Source organism: Balaenoptera borealis (assembly GCF_965194805.1).
Source record: "Balaenoptera borealis genome assembly, chromosome: X".
Taxonomy (NCBI): Eukaryota; Metazoa; Chordata; class Mammalia; order Artiodactyla; family Balaenopteridae; genus Balaenoptera; species Balaenoptera borealis.
Genome location: NC_138881.1, coordinates 44074480 through 44091400, shown reverse-complemented (window position 1 = coordinate 44091400; position 16921 = coordinate 44074480). Strand labels below are relative to the sequence as shown.

The window sequence follows — 16921 nt, the reverse complement described above, 5'->3', positions numbered from 1 at the left end:
CTGGAGAGGGTTGGAGAATAAGAAACCTTCTTACACTGTCGAAAGGAATGCAAATTGGTGCAACCACTATGGAAAACAGCACAGAGGTTCCTTTAAAAACTAAAAATAGAACTACCATATGACACAGCAGTCCCATTCCTGGGTAGATGAAAACTCTAATTCGAAAAGATACATGCACTCCAATGTTCATAGCAGCACTATTTACAATAGCCAAGACATGGAAACAACCCAAGTGTCCATCAACAAACTATTGGCTTAAGAAGATGTGAGATATATATACATTGGTATATTACTCAGCCATAAAAAAGAATGAAAGATTGTCATTTGCAGCAACATGAATGGCCCTAGAGAATATTATACTTAGTGGAGTAAGTCAGACAAAGACAAATATTATATCACTTATATGTGGAATCTAAAAATCAATACTAATGAATCTGTGTATACAACAGAAACAGACTCACAGACATAGAAAACAAACTTATGGTTATCAAAAGGGAAAGGGAGTGGGGAGGGATAAATTAGAAGTATGGGATTAACATACATACACTACTATATAAAATAGATAACCAACAAGGACCTACTGTATAGCACAGGGAACTATACTCAATATTCTGTAATAACCTATATGGGAAAAGAATCTGAAAAAGAATGAATATATATATATTATATGTAACATATATATAATATATAATCGAATCACTTTGCTGTATACCTGAAACTAATACAACATTGTAAATCAACTATACTTCAATTTAAAAAAGCAAATCGGTCTTTAACTATTAATAACTTGACTCCCAAATTTAGCTGCACTTTACAACTTTCAGTAATCAAATTAGTTGTAGGACAAAACCAATACATGAATGTATATTTTCAAAAGATTGTATGATGTAACTCTTTTTTCTTAAAGAGATATATTCTGACTCTTTGCTAAAATAAAAATAATATATTTCTAAAAGATCTGAAAAAATAGATATATATGTATGTATAACTGAATCATTTTGCTGTACATCTGAAACTAACACAACATTGTAAATCAACTATACTTCAATAAAAATAAATAAATAAAATTTTTGAAAATCTCCTAATGCCACATAAAGATAAAATAATGTAAAATAACTTCACAATAAACTTTAAAAAAAGAAGTATGGGATTAATAGATACAAACTACTATACATAAAATAGATAAGCAAAAAGGATTTACTGTATTGCACAGGGAACCATATTCAATATCTTATAATAACCTATAATGGAAAATAATCTGAAAGAATATATATCTATATAAGTGAATCACTTTGCTGTACACCTGAAACTAACACAATATTGTAAATCAACTATACTTCAATTTAAAAAAAGCAAATCAGTCTTTAACTACTAATAACTTGGCTCTCAAATTTAGCTGCACTTTACAACTTTTAGTAATCAAATTAATCATGGGACAAAACCAATATATGAATGTATATTTTCAAAAGATTGTATGATGTAACTCTTTTTTCTTAAAGAGATATATTCTGAATCTTTGCTAAAGTAAAAAATATATAATTATTTTTAAAAGATCTGAAAAAAATAGATATATATGTATGTATAACTAAATCACTTTGCTGTACACCTGAAACTAACACAATATTGTAAATCAACTATACTTCAAATTTAAAAAAAAGAAAAACAAAAGAAAAGCAAAAAAGAGGGACTTCCCTGGCAGTCCAGTGGTTAAGACTCTGCGCTTACACTGTAGGGGGTGCAGGTTCAATCCCTGGTTGGGGAACTAAGATCCCGCATGCCGTGTGATGTGGCCAAAAAAAAAAAAGACAAGAGACAACAAGTGCTGGCAAGAATGTGGAGAAAAGAGAAAACTTGTGCACTTTTGGTGGGACTATAAATTGGTACAGCCATTATGGAAAGTAGTACTGAGGTTTCTCAAAGTATTAAAAATATAACTACCTTATGACCCAGCAATCTCACTTCTGGGTATATATCCAAAGGAAATGAAATCAGCGTCTTGAAGAGATATCAGAACTCCCATGTTTCTTTCAGCATTATTCACAACAGCCAAGATACAGACACAACCTAACTGTCCCTCAATGGATAAAATGGATTTTAAAAAGTGATATATATATAGATATAGATATATACATACACAAATACAATGGAATGTTGTTCAGCCCGAAAAAAGAAGGAAATCTTGCCAGTTGTAACAACACAGATCAAACACAAAACCCAACAACCACACATTAAAAGCCTTAACATTCAGAGATCAGTGGTTTGTATACATGCCACAGTTCTTCATCTGTCTTCAAAGTCAATTTTTAGTCTGTGTCAATTACTAGAAAGGCCTGTAAGGACATACTGTGTTAGTTTCTCAGGACTGCCATATCAAATCCACAAACTGGGTGAATTAAGATACTTCTCTCACAGTTCTGGAGTCTAGAAGTACAAAATCAATGTGTTGGCAGGGCTGTGCTCTTTCTGAAGGCTCTAGAAGAGAAACATTCTTTGCCTCTTCTTAGCTTCTGGTGATTGCAGGCATTCCTTGGCTTGTAGACGCATCATTCCAATCTCTGCCTCTATCATCACATGATGTCTCTCCTGTGTCTGTCCAAATTTCCCTCTTCTACAATGAGATACCATCTCACACCGGTCAGAATGGCCATCATCAAAAAATCTACAAACAATAAATGCTGGAGAGGGTGTGGAGAAAAGGGAACCCTCTTGCATTGTTGGTGGGAATGTAAATTGATACAGCCACTATGGAGAACAGTATGGAGGTTCCTTAAAAAACTAAAAATAGAACTACCATACGACCCAGCAATCCCACTACTGGGCATATACTCAGAGAAAACCATAATTCAAAAAGAGTCATGTACCACAATGTTCATTGCAGCTCTATTTACAATAGCCAGGACATGGAAGCAACCTAAGTGTCCATTGACAGATGAATGGTTAAAGAAGATGTGGCACATATATACAATGGAATATTGATCAGCCATAAAAAGAAACGAAATTGAGTTATTTGTAGTGAGGTGGATAGACCTAGAATCTGTCATACAGAGTGAAGTAAGTCAGAAAGAGAAAAACAAATACCGTATGCGAACACATATATATGGAATCTAAAAAACAAACAAACAAAAATGATCATGAAGAACCTAGGGACAAGACGGGAATAAAGACGCAGACCTACTAGAGAATGGACTTGAGGACACGGGGAGGGGGAAGGGTAAGCTGGGACAAAGTGAGAGAGTGGCATGGACATATATACACAACCAAACGTAAAATAGATAGCTGGTGGGAAGCAACCGCATAGCACAGGGAGATCAGCTCGGCGCTTTGTGACCACCTAGAGGGGTGGGATAGGGAGGGTGGGAGGGAGGGAGACGCAAGAAGGAAGAGATATGGGGATATATGTATATGTATAACTGATTCACTTTGTTATAAAGCAGAAACTAACACACCATTGTAAAGCAATTATACTCCAATAAAGATGTTAAAAAATAAAAAAAAAAATTTTTTTAAAGAGGGAAAGGACACCAGTCACTAATCCATTATGACAACATCTTAAATTGATTATATTTATAAAGATTCTATTTTCAAATAAGGTCACATTCACAGGTACCAGGTACTTGAACATATTTTGGCAGGGTACACAATTCAACATACAACAGGTACTCATCCAGGGTGGTATGCATCAAAGTTTTCTTATACAATAGGATGCCCTTAAGGAATATAAATCCCACCTCCTCCACTGCTGAACCAAAACAATGTCCATTGTATATATTTTTATATTCTGTAGCTAATTGGAGCATGAAATTCAATATTCTACCCAGGCAGAGTTCATCATTTTTTCCATTTGTCCTGTAGAATCTTGAACATTATAGGAGAGCTCACTTTTCACTCTACACTGGAGTGATCTGTTTGGGAAGTTGTCTCCTACAGTGGACTATGAGCTCCGTGAAGGCAAGAACTATGGATCATTCATCTCTGGGTCTCTAGTGCCTAGCTTTATAGATGACACAAAGTAGCTCTTAGTAATTATTGGAGGAAAGAAGGAGGTTGGAAGGAAGGAAGGTACTTGTAAAGTTATAATCTAGTGGCATGGGAATTAGAAAGGTGCTAGTTGCTCAGCATGTCAAAGCCAAGACTATGTCACTTCCTCAGGACTCTCCACTCTCTACTTTGATCTTCTCGGAACTTTGCCAGGGTTTCAGTATGCAAAAAATAATACAATCACAAAGTGACTCCATACGAGGTGAGCCTTTAGCGCATCAAAGTAGCTTTTCCTTCCAGAAGCTTCCTGGTCGTTCCAACAGCAGCTTAGCACATAAACGGCATGCCAGAGGGGGAAGGAGGGATCAGAGAATACCATGTACAGGCTATGTTTTAGATGACGAATTCCTGTAAGTTGATCAAGGTTGAACACTAAATATGGCAGATCCCTCAATAGCGCTTTCTCTCTCTCCCTCTCTGTCTCTCTCTGTCTCTCTCTCTAGTGGACCACTATCAGCTAGCATCAGGAAGAATATATAGTTCATTTTAAAGCCTTATGCCTTTACACACCCAACCGATTATAACATCAAGAATAAAAAGCTGAATGCATACGCTTATGTCTACATTCCAGAGGAAGGCAGAGAAGGAAGAGATCAGACATTCACAGGAATTATAGAAAAGGTGGAAGTGTCCTGTGGAATGCACACCCAGAACAGATTTGGAAGTTTTTGGTGCCCACTCCTCCCCTTCCCCTTTTAACCCCAAAACTAGTTGCTGGTATGCCCTGTGCTGGCCCCACAGTCATGAGAGTCAGGCTGTGATAAACAAATGTAGCATTTATAGGGAGGTCAATAGTAAATGTCAAATTGAATACCATGAAAGAGGACACCAAACAGAATGCCATTCCATGAGGGCAGAGACTTTATCTTGTTCATCAGTGCCTTGAAAAGTGCCAAACACATAGCAGTTACTCAGTAAAAATTTAATGAATTTTGAATGAATTCAATTGATTAACCAGGAAATTGCTATAGGCAGTCAGAGCATGGTATTCAGAAAAGAATACTGGGACCAGAAGCCTCTGAAATGAAACTGTTGTCCCAGCAATGCAATGCTCTCCTCACTTGGCAGCAGTAGGTCCAGGAAGGGTAATGTATATCTCCAGGAGGTAGCTAAAGCCTGACAAGCATTCCTTAGCCCAGAGTCAGAGCCCTGCCTCCTCCCTTTCTTGCCTGGCAAGAGGACTTGGATATCACTGAATTTCCCACTCACCACCTCCCTTTGCTGACTACTCAAAGAGAGACAAGGCCAAGGCTAACAGAACTAATTTTGCTTAGGCTAAACCAATGAAATGGTTTAGCCAAGGAGTATAAAGATCATCACTCCTGCCTTCAGTCCCTGTTCCAGGATCTACCACCCCCTCATTCCTTTTCCCTTTCCAAAACCACTGGGAAAAAACAGAGATGGGAGATTTGTTAAGTATTGGCTCAACTTTGATTCTTCCTCTTCACATGCTCTGACACCTTATGTAGCTGGCCATTTCAGCCTTAGCATTCAGATTTTCTGGCCTTCCCTAATCCGTCTCTGTGATTAACTCTCTATTCTTTCTTCTCTTTGATTTATTTTAGATACCTGCAGCAGAAAACAACCCTTTTCTTGTTGGAATGCACTATTGGTACTCAAGCCACAGTCCCCGGACCCAGCACTGCAATGTTTGTCGAGGGACCATTCCTGCCTTATCTCGAAATGTTATCATCTGCGAAGGTACATTTCTGATTCCTTTAGGAAGTGGAGCTCAGTGGGTGGAGATGGGTGTGAAGGAGCTCATGCGGCTTTAGTATCATTGACTCACACTAGGTCACTGATTCTAGTGTAAGGTTAACCCTGACACTTAACAGACAGGGGAAAGGAGATGGGAGGAAACTGGCATGAGGGGGAATTCTCATTAATCAAAAGGGAGGGTTGGGTCTGGGAGGATTGGACAGTACAGTCACCGGTTTGGAAAAATAGAAATCACCTCATTCTTACCATCAATTTCAATTCAAGTCAGGTAATAGAAAATTTGGCCAGGAAGAATACAAAGAAACTGAAATATATGGAAAATAAGCCTTTGGAGTTAAGTCACAGCTACTTAGATGCATCTAGGTTCTAACTTTTAGAGCAGCTTAGGGAAGGAAGTTAGAATCTTCATTGTCACCAGATTCACATCCATCTTTTTTTCTTCCTCTTTCACAGTGTGCAAAGTAAAGTCTCACAGATTATGTGCTTTAAGAGCAAGCAAAGATTGCAAGTGGAATACATTATCCATTACTGATGACCTCCTCATGCCTGCAGATGAAGTAGTGAGTATCAGCCATGCTTTCTCATAATCACCCTTTTCCATCTCCCCTTCAGTCACGACACACAGCGGAAGGAAGACTTCTTCCTGTTTCCAGACAACCCAAGTAGGCTTCTTTCCCAGGCTCATGATCCAACAAATCTAGAAGAATGAAAGCCTCCCCCCCAACTCCCACCTGTCATTGGTCACTAGCATGGGAGTGGGGAGGGCAGGATGATGGAGAACTTCCTTGGGCTTATCTAGTGTCCTCCATGGGGTAGTATAGTTATTCCAGCTGGCCCTTCCTCTCCTTATATCTCTAACTTCTACCTCTTGTCTCTTTTTATCCTTCAGAAAACTATGCCTCATCAGTGGGTAGAAGGAAACATATCTGTCAGTTCTCAGTGCGCAGTATGTCATGAGAACTGTGGCAGTTATCAGAGACTTCAAGATTTCCGGTGTCTCTGGTGTAATTCTACGGTAAGACTCTTCTCATATCTTTGATATTTAGAGAGCTTACTTCTAGAGAAGGGGTGGGCTGGAGTTTGATTGTGCCTACACATAGATAGAAATCTCAGAGACCCTTACCCCAAAATAGATTATACAGATTGCATAGTATAGAGCTCAGTATCCTGCCTTTCCAGAATTAGCTATGGAATCTTTGAGAGAAAGATTTAATACTCCCTCTTATCTTTGATGGTGAGGCCTACTAGCAAATGGGAAGAGCTGAATTCTCTTACGACAGTATGGGCAATTAAAAAGTTAGTTCTGAGTATACCTTTAAGAAACCGCCTCCTTTCCTCATTCACCATTTCCTAGGAAATTGCAATCTTTGTTAAGTAATAATGGTTAATAATATTAGCACATTATTACTACCACTATGTATTGAGTGTTTTATATACATGATCTCATTAAATCCTTACAACAACCCTAAATCAGGCCTCGTTGTTCCCATTTACAGAAGAGAGGAAAATGAGGTTCAGAAAAGTGAAGTGATTTGCTCAAGGTCATGAAGCCAGTAAGAAAAAGAGTCTTGATTCATACATAATTGTGTAAAAACTGTGCTCTTAACTACAACATTACCATGCCTTTAAACCAGCGGTTCTCAACTGGGGGTATATTCCCCCACCTGCAGGACACATTTGACAATGTCTGGAGATATTTTTTTATCTAATGATATTCTGATGGAATTTTTTTATTTATCAAGTTATAGTTGATTTACAATATTATGTAAGTTTCAGGTGTACAACATAGTGATTCACAATTTTTAAAGATTATACTTTATGTATATTATAAAATATTGGCTATATTCCCTGTGCTGTACTGTATATCCTTGTAGCTTATTTATTTTATGCATAATAATTTGTACCTCTTAATCCCCTACCCCTATCTTATACCTCCCCCAAACTAGTAAACACTAGTTTGTTCTCTATACCTGTGTGTATATATTTTTTGTTATATTAACTAGTTTTCTTTATTTTTTAGATTCCATATATAAGTGATAACATACAGTATTTGTCTTTCTCTGTCTGACTTATTTCTCTTAGGATAATACCCTCCAGGTCCAACCATGTTGTTGCAGATGGCAAATTTTCACTCTTATTTATGGCTGAGTAGTATTCCACTGTGTGTGTGTGTGTGTATATATGACACTTGTTCTTTATCCATTCATCTGTTGATAGACACTAAGGTTGCTTCCATATCTTCACTATTACAAAGAATGCTGCTATGAACATTGGGATGCATGTATCTTTTTGAATTAGTGTTTTCATTTTCTTCAGATGTGTACCCGGAAGCAGAATTGCTGGATCATATGGTAGCTCTATTTTTAGTTTTCTGAGGAACGTCCATACTGTTCTTCATAGTGGCTGCACTAATTTACATTCCCAAAAACAGTGTAGGAGGGTTCACTTTTCTCTACATCCTTTCCAGCATTTATTATTTGTAGATATTTTGGTGATGGCCATTCTGACTGGTGTGAGGTGATACCTCATTGCAGTTTTCATGTGCATTTCCCTGATGATTAGCAATGTTGAGTATCTTTTCATGTGCCTGTTGGCATTCTGTATGTCTTCTTCAGAAAAAAGATGTCTATTTAGGCCTTCTGACCATTAAAAAAAATTTTTTTATTTTATATTGGAGCATAATTGATTAACAGTGTTGTGTTAGTTTCAGGGGTACAGCAAAGTGGTTCAGTTATTCATATAGATGTATCTATTCTTTTTCAAATTCTTTTCCCATTTAGGTTATTACAGAATATTGAGCAGCATTCCCTGTGCTATACAGTAGGTCCTTTTTGGTTATCTATTTCAAATATAGCAGTGTGTACATGTCAATCCCAAACTCCCAGTCTATCTCTCCCCCCGACCCTTCCCCACTGGTAATCATAAGTTTATTCTGTAAGTCTATGAATCTGTTTCTGTTTTGTAAACAAATTCATTTGTATCATTTTTTTTAGATTCTGCATATAAGAGATATCATATGATATATGTCTTTCTCTGTCTGAGTTACTTCACTTAGTATGATAATCTCCAGGTCCATCCATGTTGCCACAAATGGCATTATTTCATTCTTTTTAATGGCTGAGTAATATTCCACTGTATATATGTACCACATCTTCCTTATCCATTCATCTGTTGATGGACATTTAGGTTGCTTCCATGTCTTGGTTATTGTAAACAGCACTGCAATGAACATTGGGGTGCATGTATCCTTTTGAACCATGTTTCTCTACAGATATATGCCAGGAGCGGGATTGCAGGATCATAGGGTTGCTCTATTTTTAGTTTTTTAAGGCACATCCATACTGTTCTCCAGAGTGGCTGTATCAATTTACATTCCCACCAACAGTGCAAGAGGGCTCCCTTTTCTCCACACCCTCTCCAGCATTTATTGATTGTAGAGATTTTAATGATAGCCATTCTGACTGGTGTGAGGTGATATCTCATTGGAGTTTTGATTTGCATTTCTCTAATGATTAGTGATGTTGAGCATCCTTCCATGTATTTGTTGGCAATCTGTATATCTTCTTTGGAAAAATGTCTATTTAAGTTTTCTGCCCATTTTTGAATTGAGTTGTTTGTTTTTTTGATATTGAGCTGCATGAGATGCTTGTAAATTTTGGAAATTAATCCTCTGTCAGTTGCTTCGTTTGCAAATATTTTCTCCCATTCTGAGGGTTGTCCTTTCATCTTGTTTATGGTTTCCATTGCTGTGCAATAGCTTTTAAGTTTCATTACATCCCATTTGTTTAATTTTGTTTTTATTTCCATTTCTCTAGGAGGTGGGTCAAAAAGGATCTTGCTGTGATGTATGTCATAGAGTGTTCTGCCTATGTTTTCCTCTAAGAGTTTGACAGTGTCTGGCCTTACATTTAGGTCTTTAATCCATTTTGAGTTTATTTTTGTGTATGGTGTTAGGGAGTGTTCTAATTTCATTCTTTTACAAGTAGCTGTCCAGTTTTCCCAGCACCACTTATTGAAGAGGCTGTCTTTCCTCCATTGTATATTCTTGCCTCCTTTGGCAAAGATAAGGTGACCAAATGTGCATGGGTTTATCTCTGGGCTTTCTATCCTGTTCCATTTATCTATATTTCTGTTTTTGTGCCAGTACCATACTGTCTTGATAACTGTAGCTTTGTAGTATAATCTGAAGTCAGGGAGCCTGATTCCTACAGCTCCGTTTTTCTTTCTCAAGATTGCTTTGGCTATTCGGGGTCTTATGTGTTTCCATACCAATTGTAAAATTTTTTGTTCTACTTCTGTGAAAAATGCCAGTGGTTGTTTGATAGGGATTGCATTGAATCTGTAGATTGCTTTGGGGAGTATAGTCATTTTCACATGTTGATTCTTCCTATCCAAGAACATGGTATATCTCTCCACCTGTTTTTCATCTTTAATTTCTTTCATCAGTGTCTTATAGTTTTCTGCATACAGGCCTTTGGTCTCCTTAGGTAGTTTTATTCCTAGGTGTTTTATTCTTTTTGTTGCAATGGTAAATGAGAGGGTTTCCTTAATTTCTCTTTCAGATTTTTCACCATTAGTGTATAGGAATACAAGAGATTTCTGTGCATTAATTTTCTATCCTGCTACTCTACCAAATTCATTGATTAGCTCTAGTAGTTTTCCAGTAGCATCTTTAGGATTCTCTATGAGGAGTATCATGTCATCTGCAAACAGTGACTGTTTTACTTCTTCTTTTCCGATTTGGATTCCTTTTATTTCTTTTTCTTCTCTGATTGCCATGGCTAGAATGTCCAAAACTATGTTTAATAATAGTGGTGACAGTGGGCAACCTTGTCTTGTTCCTGATATTAGTGGAAATGGTTTCAGTTTTTCCCCATTGAGAATGATGTTGGCTGTGGGTTTCTCATATATGGCCTTTATTATGTTGAGGTAAGTTCCCTCTATGCCTATTATCTGGAGAGTTTTTATCATAAATGGGTGTTGAATTTTGTCAAAAGCTTTTTCTGCATCTACTGAGATGATCATATGGTTTTTCTCCTTCAATTTGTTAATATGGTGTATCACATGGGTTGATTTGCATATATTCAAGAATCCTTGCATTACTGGGATAAACCCCACTTGATCATGGTGTATGATCCTTTTAATGTGCTGTTCGATTCTGTTTGCTAGTATTTGGTTGAGGATTTTTGCATCTATATTCATCACTGATATTGGCCTGTAGTTTTATTTTTGTGACATCTTTGGTTTTGGTATTAGGGTGATGGTGGCCTCATAGAATGAGTTTGGAATTGTTCCTCCCTCTGCTATATTTTGGAAGAGTTTGAGAAGGAAAGGTGTGAGCTCTTCTCTAAATGTTTGATAGGATTAACCTATGAAGCCATCTAGGCCTTTTGTTTGTTGGAAGAATTTAATCACCATTTCAATTTCAGTGCTTGTGATTGGTCTGATTATATTTTCTATTTCTTTCTGGTTCAGTCTCAGAAGGTTCTGCTTTTCTAAGAATTTGTCCATTTCTTCCAGGTTGTCCATTTTATTGGCATAGAGTTGCTTGTAGTAATCTCTCATGATCCTTTGCATTTCTGCAGTGTCAGTTGTTACTTCCCCCTTTTCATTTCTAATTCTATTCATTTGAGTCTCTTCCCTTTTTCTCTTGATGAGTCTGGCTAATGGTTTATCAATTTTGTTTATCTTCTCAAAAAAAACAGCTTTTAGTTTTAATGATCTTTGCTACTGTTTCCTTCATTTCTTTTTCATGTATTTCTGATCTGATCTTTATGATTTCTTTCCTTCTGCTGACTTTGGGGGTTTTTTGTTCTTCTTTCTATAATTGCTTTAGGTGTAAGATTAGGTTGTTTATTCGAGATGTTTCTTGTTTCTTGAGGTAGGCTTGTATTGCTATACACTTCCCCCTTAGAACTGCTTTTGCTGCATCCCATGGGTTTGGGTTATCGTGTTTTCATTGTCATTTGTTTCTAGGTATTTTTTGATTTCCTCTTTGATTTCTTCAGTGATCTCTTGGTTATTTAGTAGTGTATTATTTAGCCTCCATGTGTTTGTATTTTTAACAGTTTTTTTTCCCTGTAATTGATATCTAGTCTCATAACCTTGTGGTGGGTAAAGACTCTTGATACGATTTCAATTTTCTTAAATTTAACAAGGCTTGGTTTGTGACCCAAGATATGATCTATCCTGGAGAATATTCCATGAGCACTTGAGAAGAAATTGTATTCTGTTGTTTTTGGATGGAATGTCCTATAAATATCAATTAAGTCCATCTTGTTTAATGTGTCATTTAAAGCTTGTGTTTCCTTATTTATTTTCATTTTGGATGATCTGTCCATTGGTGAAAGTGGGGTGTTAAAGTCTCCTACAATTATTGTGTTACTGTCGATTTCCCCTTTTATGGCTGTTAGCAATTGCCTTATATATTGAGGTGCTCCTATGTTGGGTGCATAAATATATACAATTGTTATATCTTCTTCTTAGATTGATCCCTTGATCATTATGTAGTGTCCTTCTTTGTCTCTTGTAATAGTCTTTATTTCAAAGTCTATCTTCTCTGATATGAGAATTGCTACCCCAGCTTTCTTTTGATTTCCATTTGCATGGAATATCTTTTTCCATCCCCTCACTTTCAGTCTGTATCTATCCCTAGGTCTGAAGTGGGTCTCTTGTAGACAGCCTATATACGGGTCTTGTTTTTGTATCCATTCATCCAGTCTGTGTCTTTTGGTTGGAGCATTTAATCCATTTACATTTAAGGTAGTTATCGATATGTATGTTTCTATTACCATTTTCTTAATTGTTTTGGGTTTGTTTTTGTAGGTCTTTTCCTTCTCTTGTGTTTCCTGCCTAGAGAAGTTCCTTTAGCATTTGTTGGAAAGCTGGCTTGGTGGTGCTGAATTCTCTTAGCTTTTGCTAGCCTGTAAAATTTTAATCTCTCCGTCGAATCTGAATAAGATCCTTGCTGGGTAGAGTAATCTTGGCTGTAGGTTTTTCCCTTTCATCACTTTAAATATGTCCTGCCACTCCCTTCTGGCTTGCAGAGTTTCTGCAGAAAGATCAGCTGTTAAACTTATGGTGATTCCTTGTATGTTATTTATTGCTTTTCCCTTGCTGTTTTTAATATTTTTTCTTTGAATTTAATTTTTGCTAGTTTGATTAATATGTGTCTTGGCGTGTTTCTCCTTGGATTTATCTTGTATGGGACTCTCTGCTCTTCCTGGACTTGCTTGACTATTTCCTTTCCCATGTTAAGGAAGTTTTCAACTATAATCTCTTCACATATTTTCTCAGACCCTTTCTTGTTCTCTTCTTCTTCTGGGACCCCTATAATTCAAAGGTTTTGTGTTTAATGTTGTCCCAGAGGTCTCTGATACTGTCCTCAATTCTTTTCGTTCTTTTTTCTTTATACTGCTCTGTGGCAATTATTTCCACTATTTTATCTTCCAGGCCACTTCTCCGTTCTTCTGCCTCAGTTATTCTGCTATTGATTACTTCTAAAAAATTTTTAACTTCATTTATTGTGTTGTTCATCATTGTTTGTTTGCTCTTTAGTTCTTCTAGGTCCTTGTTAAACGTTTCTTGTATTTTCTCCATTCTATTTCCAAGATTTTGGATCATCTTTACTATCATTACTCTGAATTTTTTATCAGGTAGACTGCCTATTTCCTCCTCATTTGTTTGGTCTGATGGGCTTTTACCTTGCTCCTTCATCTGCTGTGTATTTCTCTGTCTTCTCATTTTGTTTACCTTACTTTGTTTGGAGTCTCCTTTTCGCAGGCTGTACATTCGTAGTTCCCATTGTTTTTGGTGTCTGCCCCCAGTGGTTGAGGTTGGTCAGTGGTTTGTGTAGGCTTCCTGGTTGAGGGGACTGGTGCCTGTGTTCTGGTGGATGAGGCTGGATCTTGTCTTCCTGGTGGGCAGGACTGCATCTGGTGGTGTGTTTTGGGGTGTCTGTGAACTTAGTATGATTTTAGGCAGCCTCTCTGCTAGCAGCTGGGGTTGTGTTCCTGTCTTGCTAGGTTTTTCTGGTTTGTTTTTTTACATTTTATTTTATTTTATTTTATTTTTTTAACATCTTATTGGACTACAATTGTTTTACAATGCTATGTTAGTTTCTGCTTTATAACAAAGTGAATCAGCTATACATATACATATATCCCCATATGTCTTCCCTCTTGCATCTCCCTCCCTCCCACCCACCCCATCCCACCCCTCTAGGTGGTCACAAACCACCGAGCTGATCTCCTTGTGCTGTGCGGCTGCTTCCCACTAGCTATCGGTTTTACATTTGGTAGTGTATATATGTCCATGCCACTCTCTCACTTTGTCCCAGCTTACTCTTCCCCCTCCCCATGTCCTCAAGTCCATTCTCTAGTAGGTCTGCGTCTTTATTCCCGTCCTGCCCCTAGGTTCTTCATGACCTTTTTTGTGTTTGTTTTTTAGATTCCATATATATGTGTTAGCATACAGTGTTTGTTTTTCTCTTTCTGACTTACTTAATTCTGTATGACAGACTCTAGGTCCATCCACCTCACTACAAATAACTCAATTTCGTTTCTTTTTATGGCTGATCAATATTCCATTGTATATATGTGCCACATCTTCTTTATCCTGTCTTGCTTGTTGTTTGGCATGGCGTGTCCAGCACTGGAGCTTGCTGGCCATTCGGTGGAGCTGGGTCTTAGTGTTGAGACAGGGATCTCTGGGAGAGCTCTTGCCAGTTGATATTATGTGAGGCTGGGAGGTCTCTGGTGGTCCAATGTCCTGAACTCAGCTCTCCCACCTCAGAGGCTCAGGCCTGACACCAGGCTGGAGCACCAAGACCCTGTCAGCCACATGGCTCAGATGAACAGGGAGGGAAAAAAAGAAAGAAAGAAAAAATAATAATAATAAATTTTAAAATTAAAGAATTATTAAAATAAAATAATAATAATAATAATAATGGAGAGAGCAATTCAACCAATAAACAAATCCACCAGTGATAACAAGTGCTAAACACTAAACTAAGATAAACATAAAAATTAGAAACAAATCAGTCACAGACCGCAAACCCCAAGTCTACAGTTGCTCCCAGAGTCCACCACCTCAATTTTGGGATGCTTCATTGTCTGTTCACGTATTCCACAGATGTAGGGTACATCAAGTTTATTGTGGGGATTTAATCCACTGCTCCTGAGGCTGCACGGAGAAATTTCCCCTTCTCTTCTTTGTTTGCACAGCTCCTGGGGTGCAGCTTTGGTTTTGGCCCCATCTCTGCATGTAGGTAGCCCTCAGGCATCTGTTCCCATCCAGACAGGACAGGGTTAAAGCAGCAGCTAATTAGGGAGCCCTGGCTCACTCAGGCCATGGGGAGGAAGGGGTACAGTAGGTTATAATTGGAATGTGGGGCGAGCCTGTGGTTGCAGAGGCCAGCTTGATGTTGCAACAGCCTGAGGTGCACCATGTGTTCTCCCGGAGATGTTGTCCCTGGATCATGGGACCCTGGCAGTGGCGTGCTGCACAGTCTCCTGGGCGGGAGTGTGGATAGTGATCTGTGCTTGTACACAGGTTTCTTGGTGGCTGCAGCAGCAGCATTAGCATTTCATGCCCGTCTCTGGGGTCCGAGTTGATAGCCGAGGCTTGCACCCTTCTCTGAAGCTCGTTTAGGTGGTGATTTGAATACCCTCTCCTCACACAAACTGAAACAATGGTCTCTTGCCTCTTAGGCAGTTCCAGACTTTTTCCTGGACTCCCTCCTGGCTAGCTGTGGCACACTAGCCCCCTTCAGACTGTCCAACCCCACTGGGATCTGGGATTCCCCACTGGGATCTGACCTCCAAAGCCCGATCCTCAGCTCCCAGCCCCCACCCGCCCCAGCGGGTGAGCAGACAAGCCTCTCAGGCTGCTGAGTGCTGGTTGGCACCGATCCTCTGTGAGGAGATCTCTCTGCTTTGCCCTCTGCACCCCTGTTGCTGCACTCTCCTCTGTGGCTCCAAAGCTTCCCCACCCCGTCTCTGCCAGTGAAGGGGCTTCCTAGTGTGTGGAAACTTTTCCTCCTTCACAGCTCCCTCCCAGAGGTGCAGGTCTCGTCCCTATTCTTTTGTCTCTGTTTTTTCTTTTTTCTTTTGCCCTACCCAGGTACGTGGGGGAGTTTCTTGCCTTTTCGGAAGTCTGAGGTCTTCTGCCAGCATTCAGTAGGTGTTCTGTAGGAGTTGTTCCACATGTAGATGTATTTTTGAGGTATGTGTGGGGAGGAAGGTTATCTCCACGTCTTACTCCTCCGCCATCTTGAAGGTCCCCCTCTGCCCATTTTTTAATTGGGTTGTTTTTTTTTTTGATATTGAGTTGTATGAGCTGTTTATATATTTTGGATATTAACTCCTTATCGGTCATATCATTTGCGAATATTTTCTCTCATTCTGTAGGGTGTCTTTTCATTTTGTTGATGTTTCCTTTGCTGTGCAAAAGCATTTAAGTTTAATTCGATCCCATTTTTTATTTTTGCTTTTATTCCTTTGCCTTAGGAACCAGAATCAAAAAAAATATATTGCTATGATTTATGTCAAAGTGTGTTCTGCCTATATTCTCTTCTAGGAGTTTTATGGCTTCAGGTTTTATATTTAGGTCTATAATCCATTTTGAGTTTATTTTTGTATATGGTGTGAGAAAATGTTCCAATTTCATTCTTTTACATGTAGCTGTCCAGTTAACTCAGCACCACTTATTGAAGAGACTGTCTTTTCTCCATGGTTTATTCTTGCTTCCTTTTTTCTAGATTAATTGACCATAAGTGTGTGGGTATATTTTTGGGCTCTTTATTTTGTTCCATTGATCTATGTGTCTATTTTAGTTCCAGTACTATACTGTTTTGATTACTGTTGCTTTGTAGTAAGATCTGAAGTTAGGGAGTGTGATTCTTCCAGCTTTCTACTTCTTTCTCAAGACTGTTTTGGCTATTCAGGGTCTTTTGTGGTTCCATACAAATTTTAGAATTATTTGTTCTAGTTCTGGAAAACTGCCATTGGTATTTTGATAGGAATTGCATTGGATCTGTAGATTTCCTTGGGTAGTATGGTCATTTTAACAATATTAATTCTTCTAATCCATGAAAAATTTATATCTTTCCATCTGTTTGTGTTGTTTTTCATCAGTATATGTGTACAGGTCTTTTACTTCAGGT

At 38.2% G+C, this 16921-nt stretch overlaps 2 protein-coding genes across 4 annotated transcripts in view; one reads left to right on the top strand and one right to left on the bottom strand.

Moving 5' to 3' along the window:
- The window catches only part of LOC309620043 (G2/mitotic-specific cyclin-B3-like), a 187728-nt gene that overhangs the window by 5908 nt on the left and 164899 nt on the right, over window positions 1-16921 (bottom strand). The gene's annotated exons all lie outside the window — the stretch shown is intronic.
- DGKK (diacylglycerol kinase kappa) overlaps window positions 1-16921 on the top strand; it is a 164392-nt gene that overhangs the window by 75856 nt on the left and 71615 nt on the right. For all 3 annotated transcript variants that reach the window (XM_082376009.1, XM_082376007.1, XM_082376008.1), the window contains exons 5-7: window positions 5604-5739; window positions 6211-6317; window positions 6647-6772. In XM_082376009.1, coding sequence (XP_082232135.1) covers window positions 5604-5739; window positions 6211-6317; window positions 6647-6772 — 369 coding nt within the window. The remainder of the gene's footprint in view (window positions 1-5603; window positions 5740-6210; window positions 6318-6646; window positions 6773-16921) is intronic.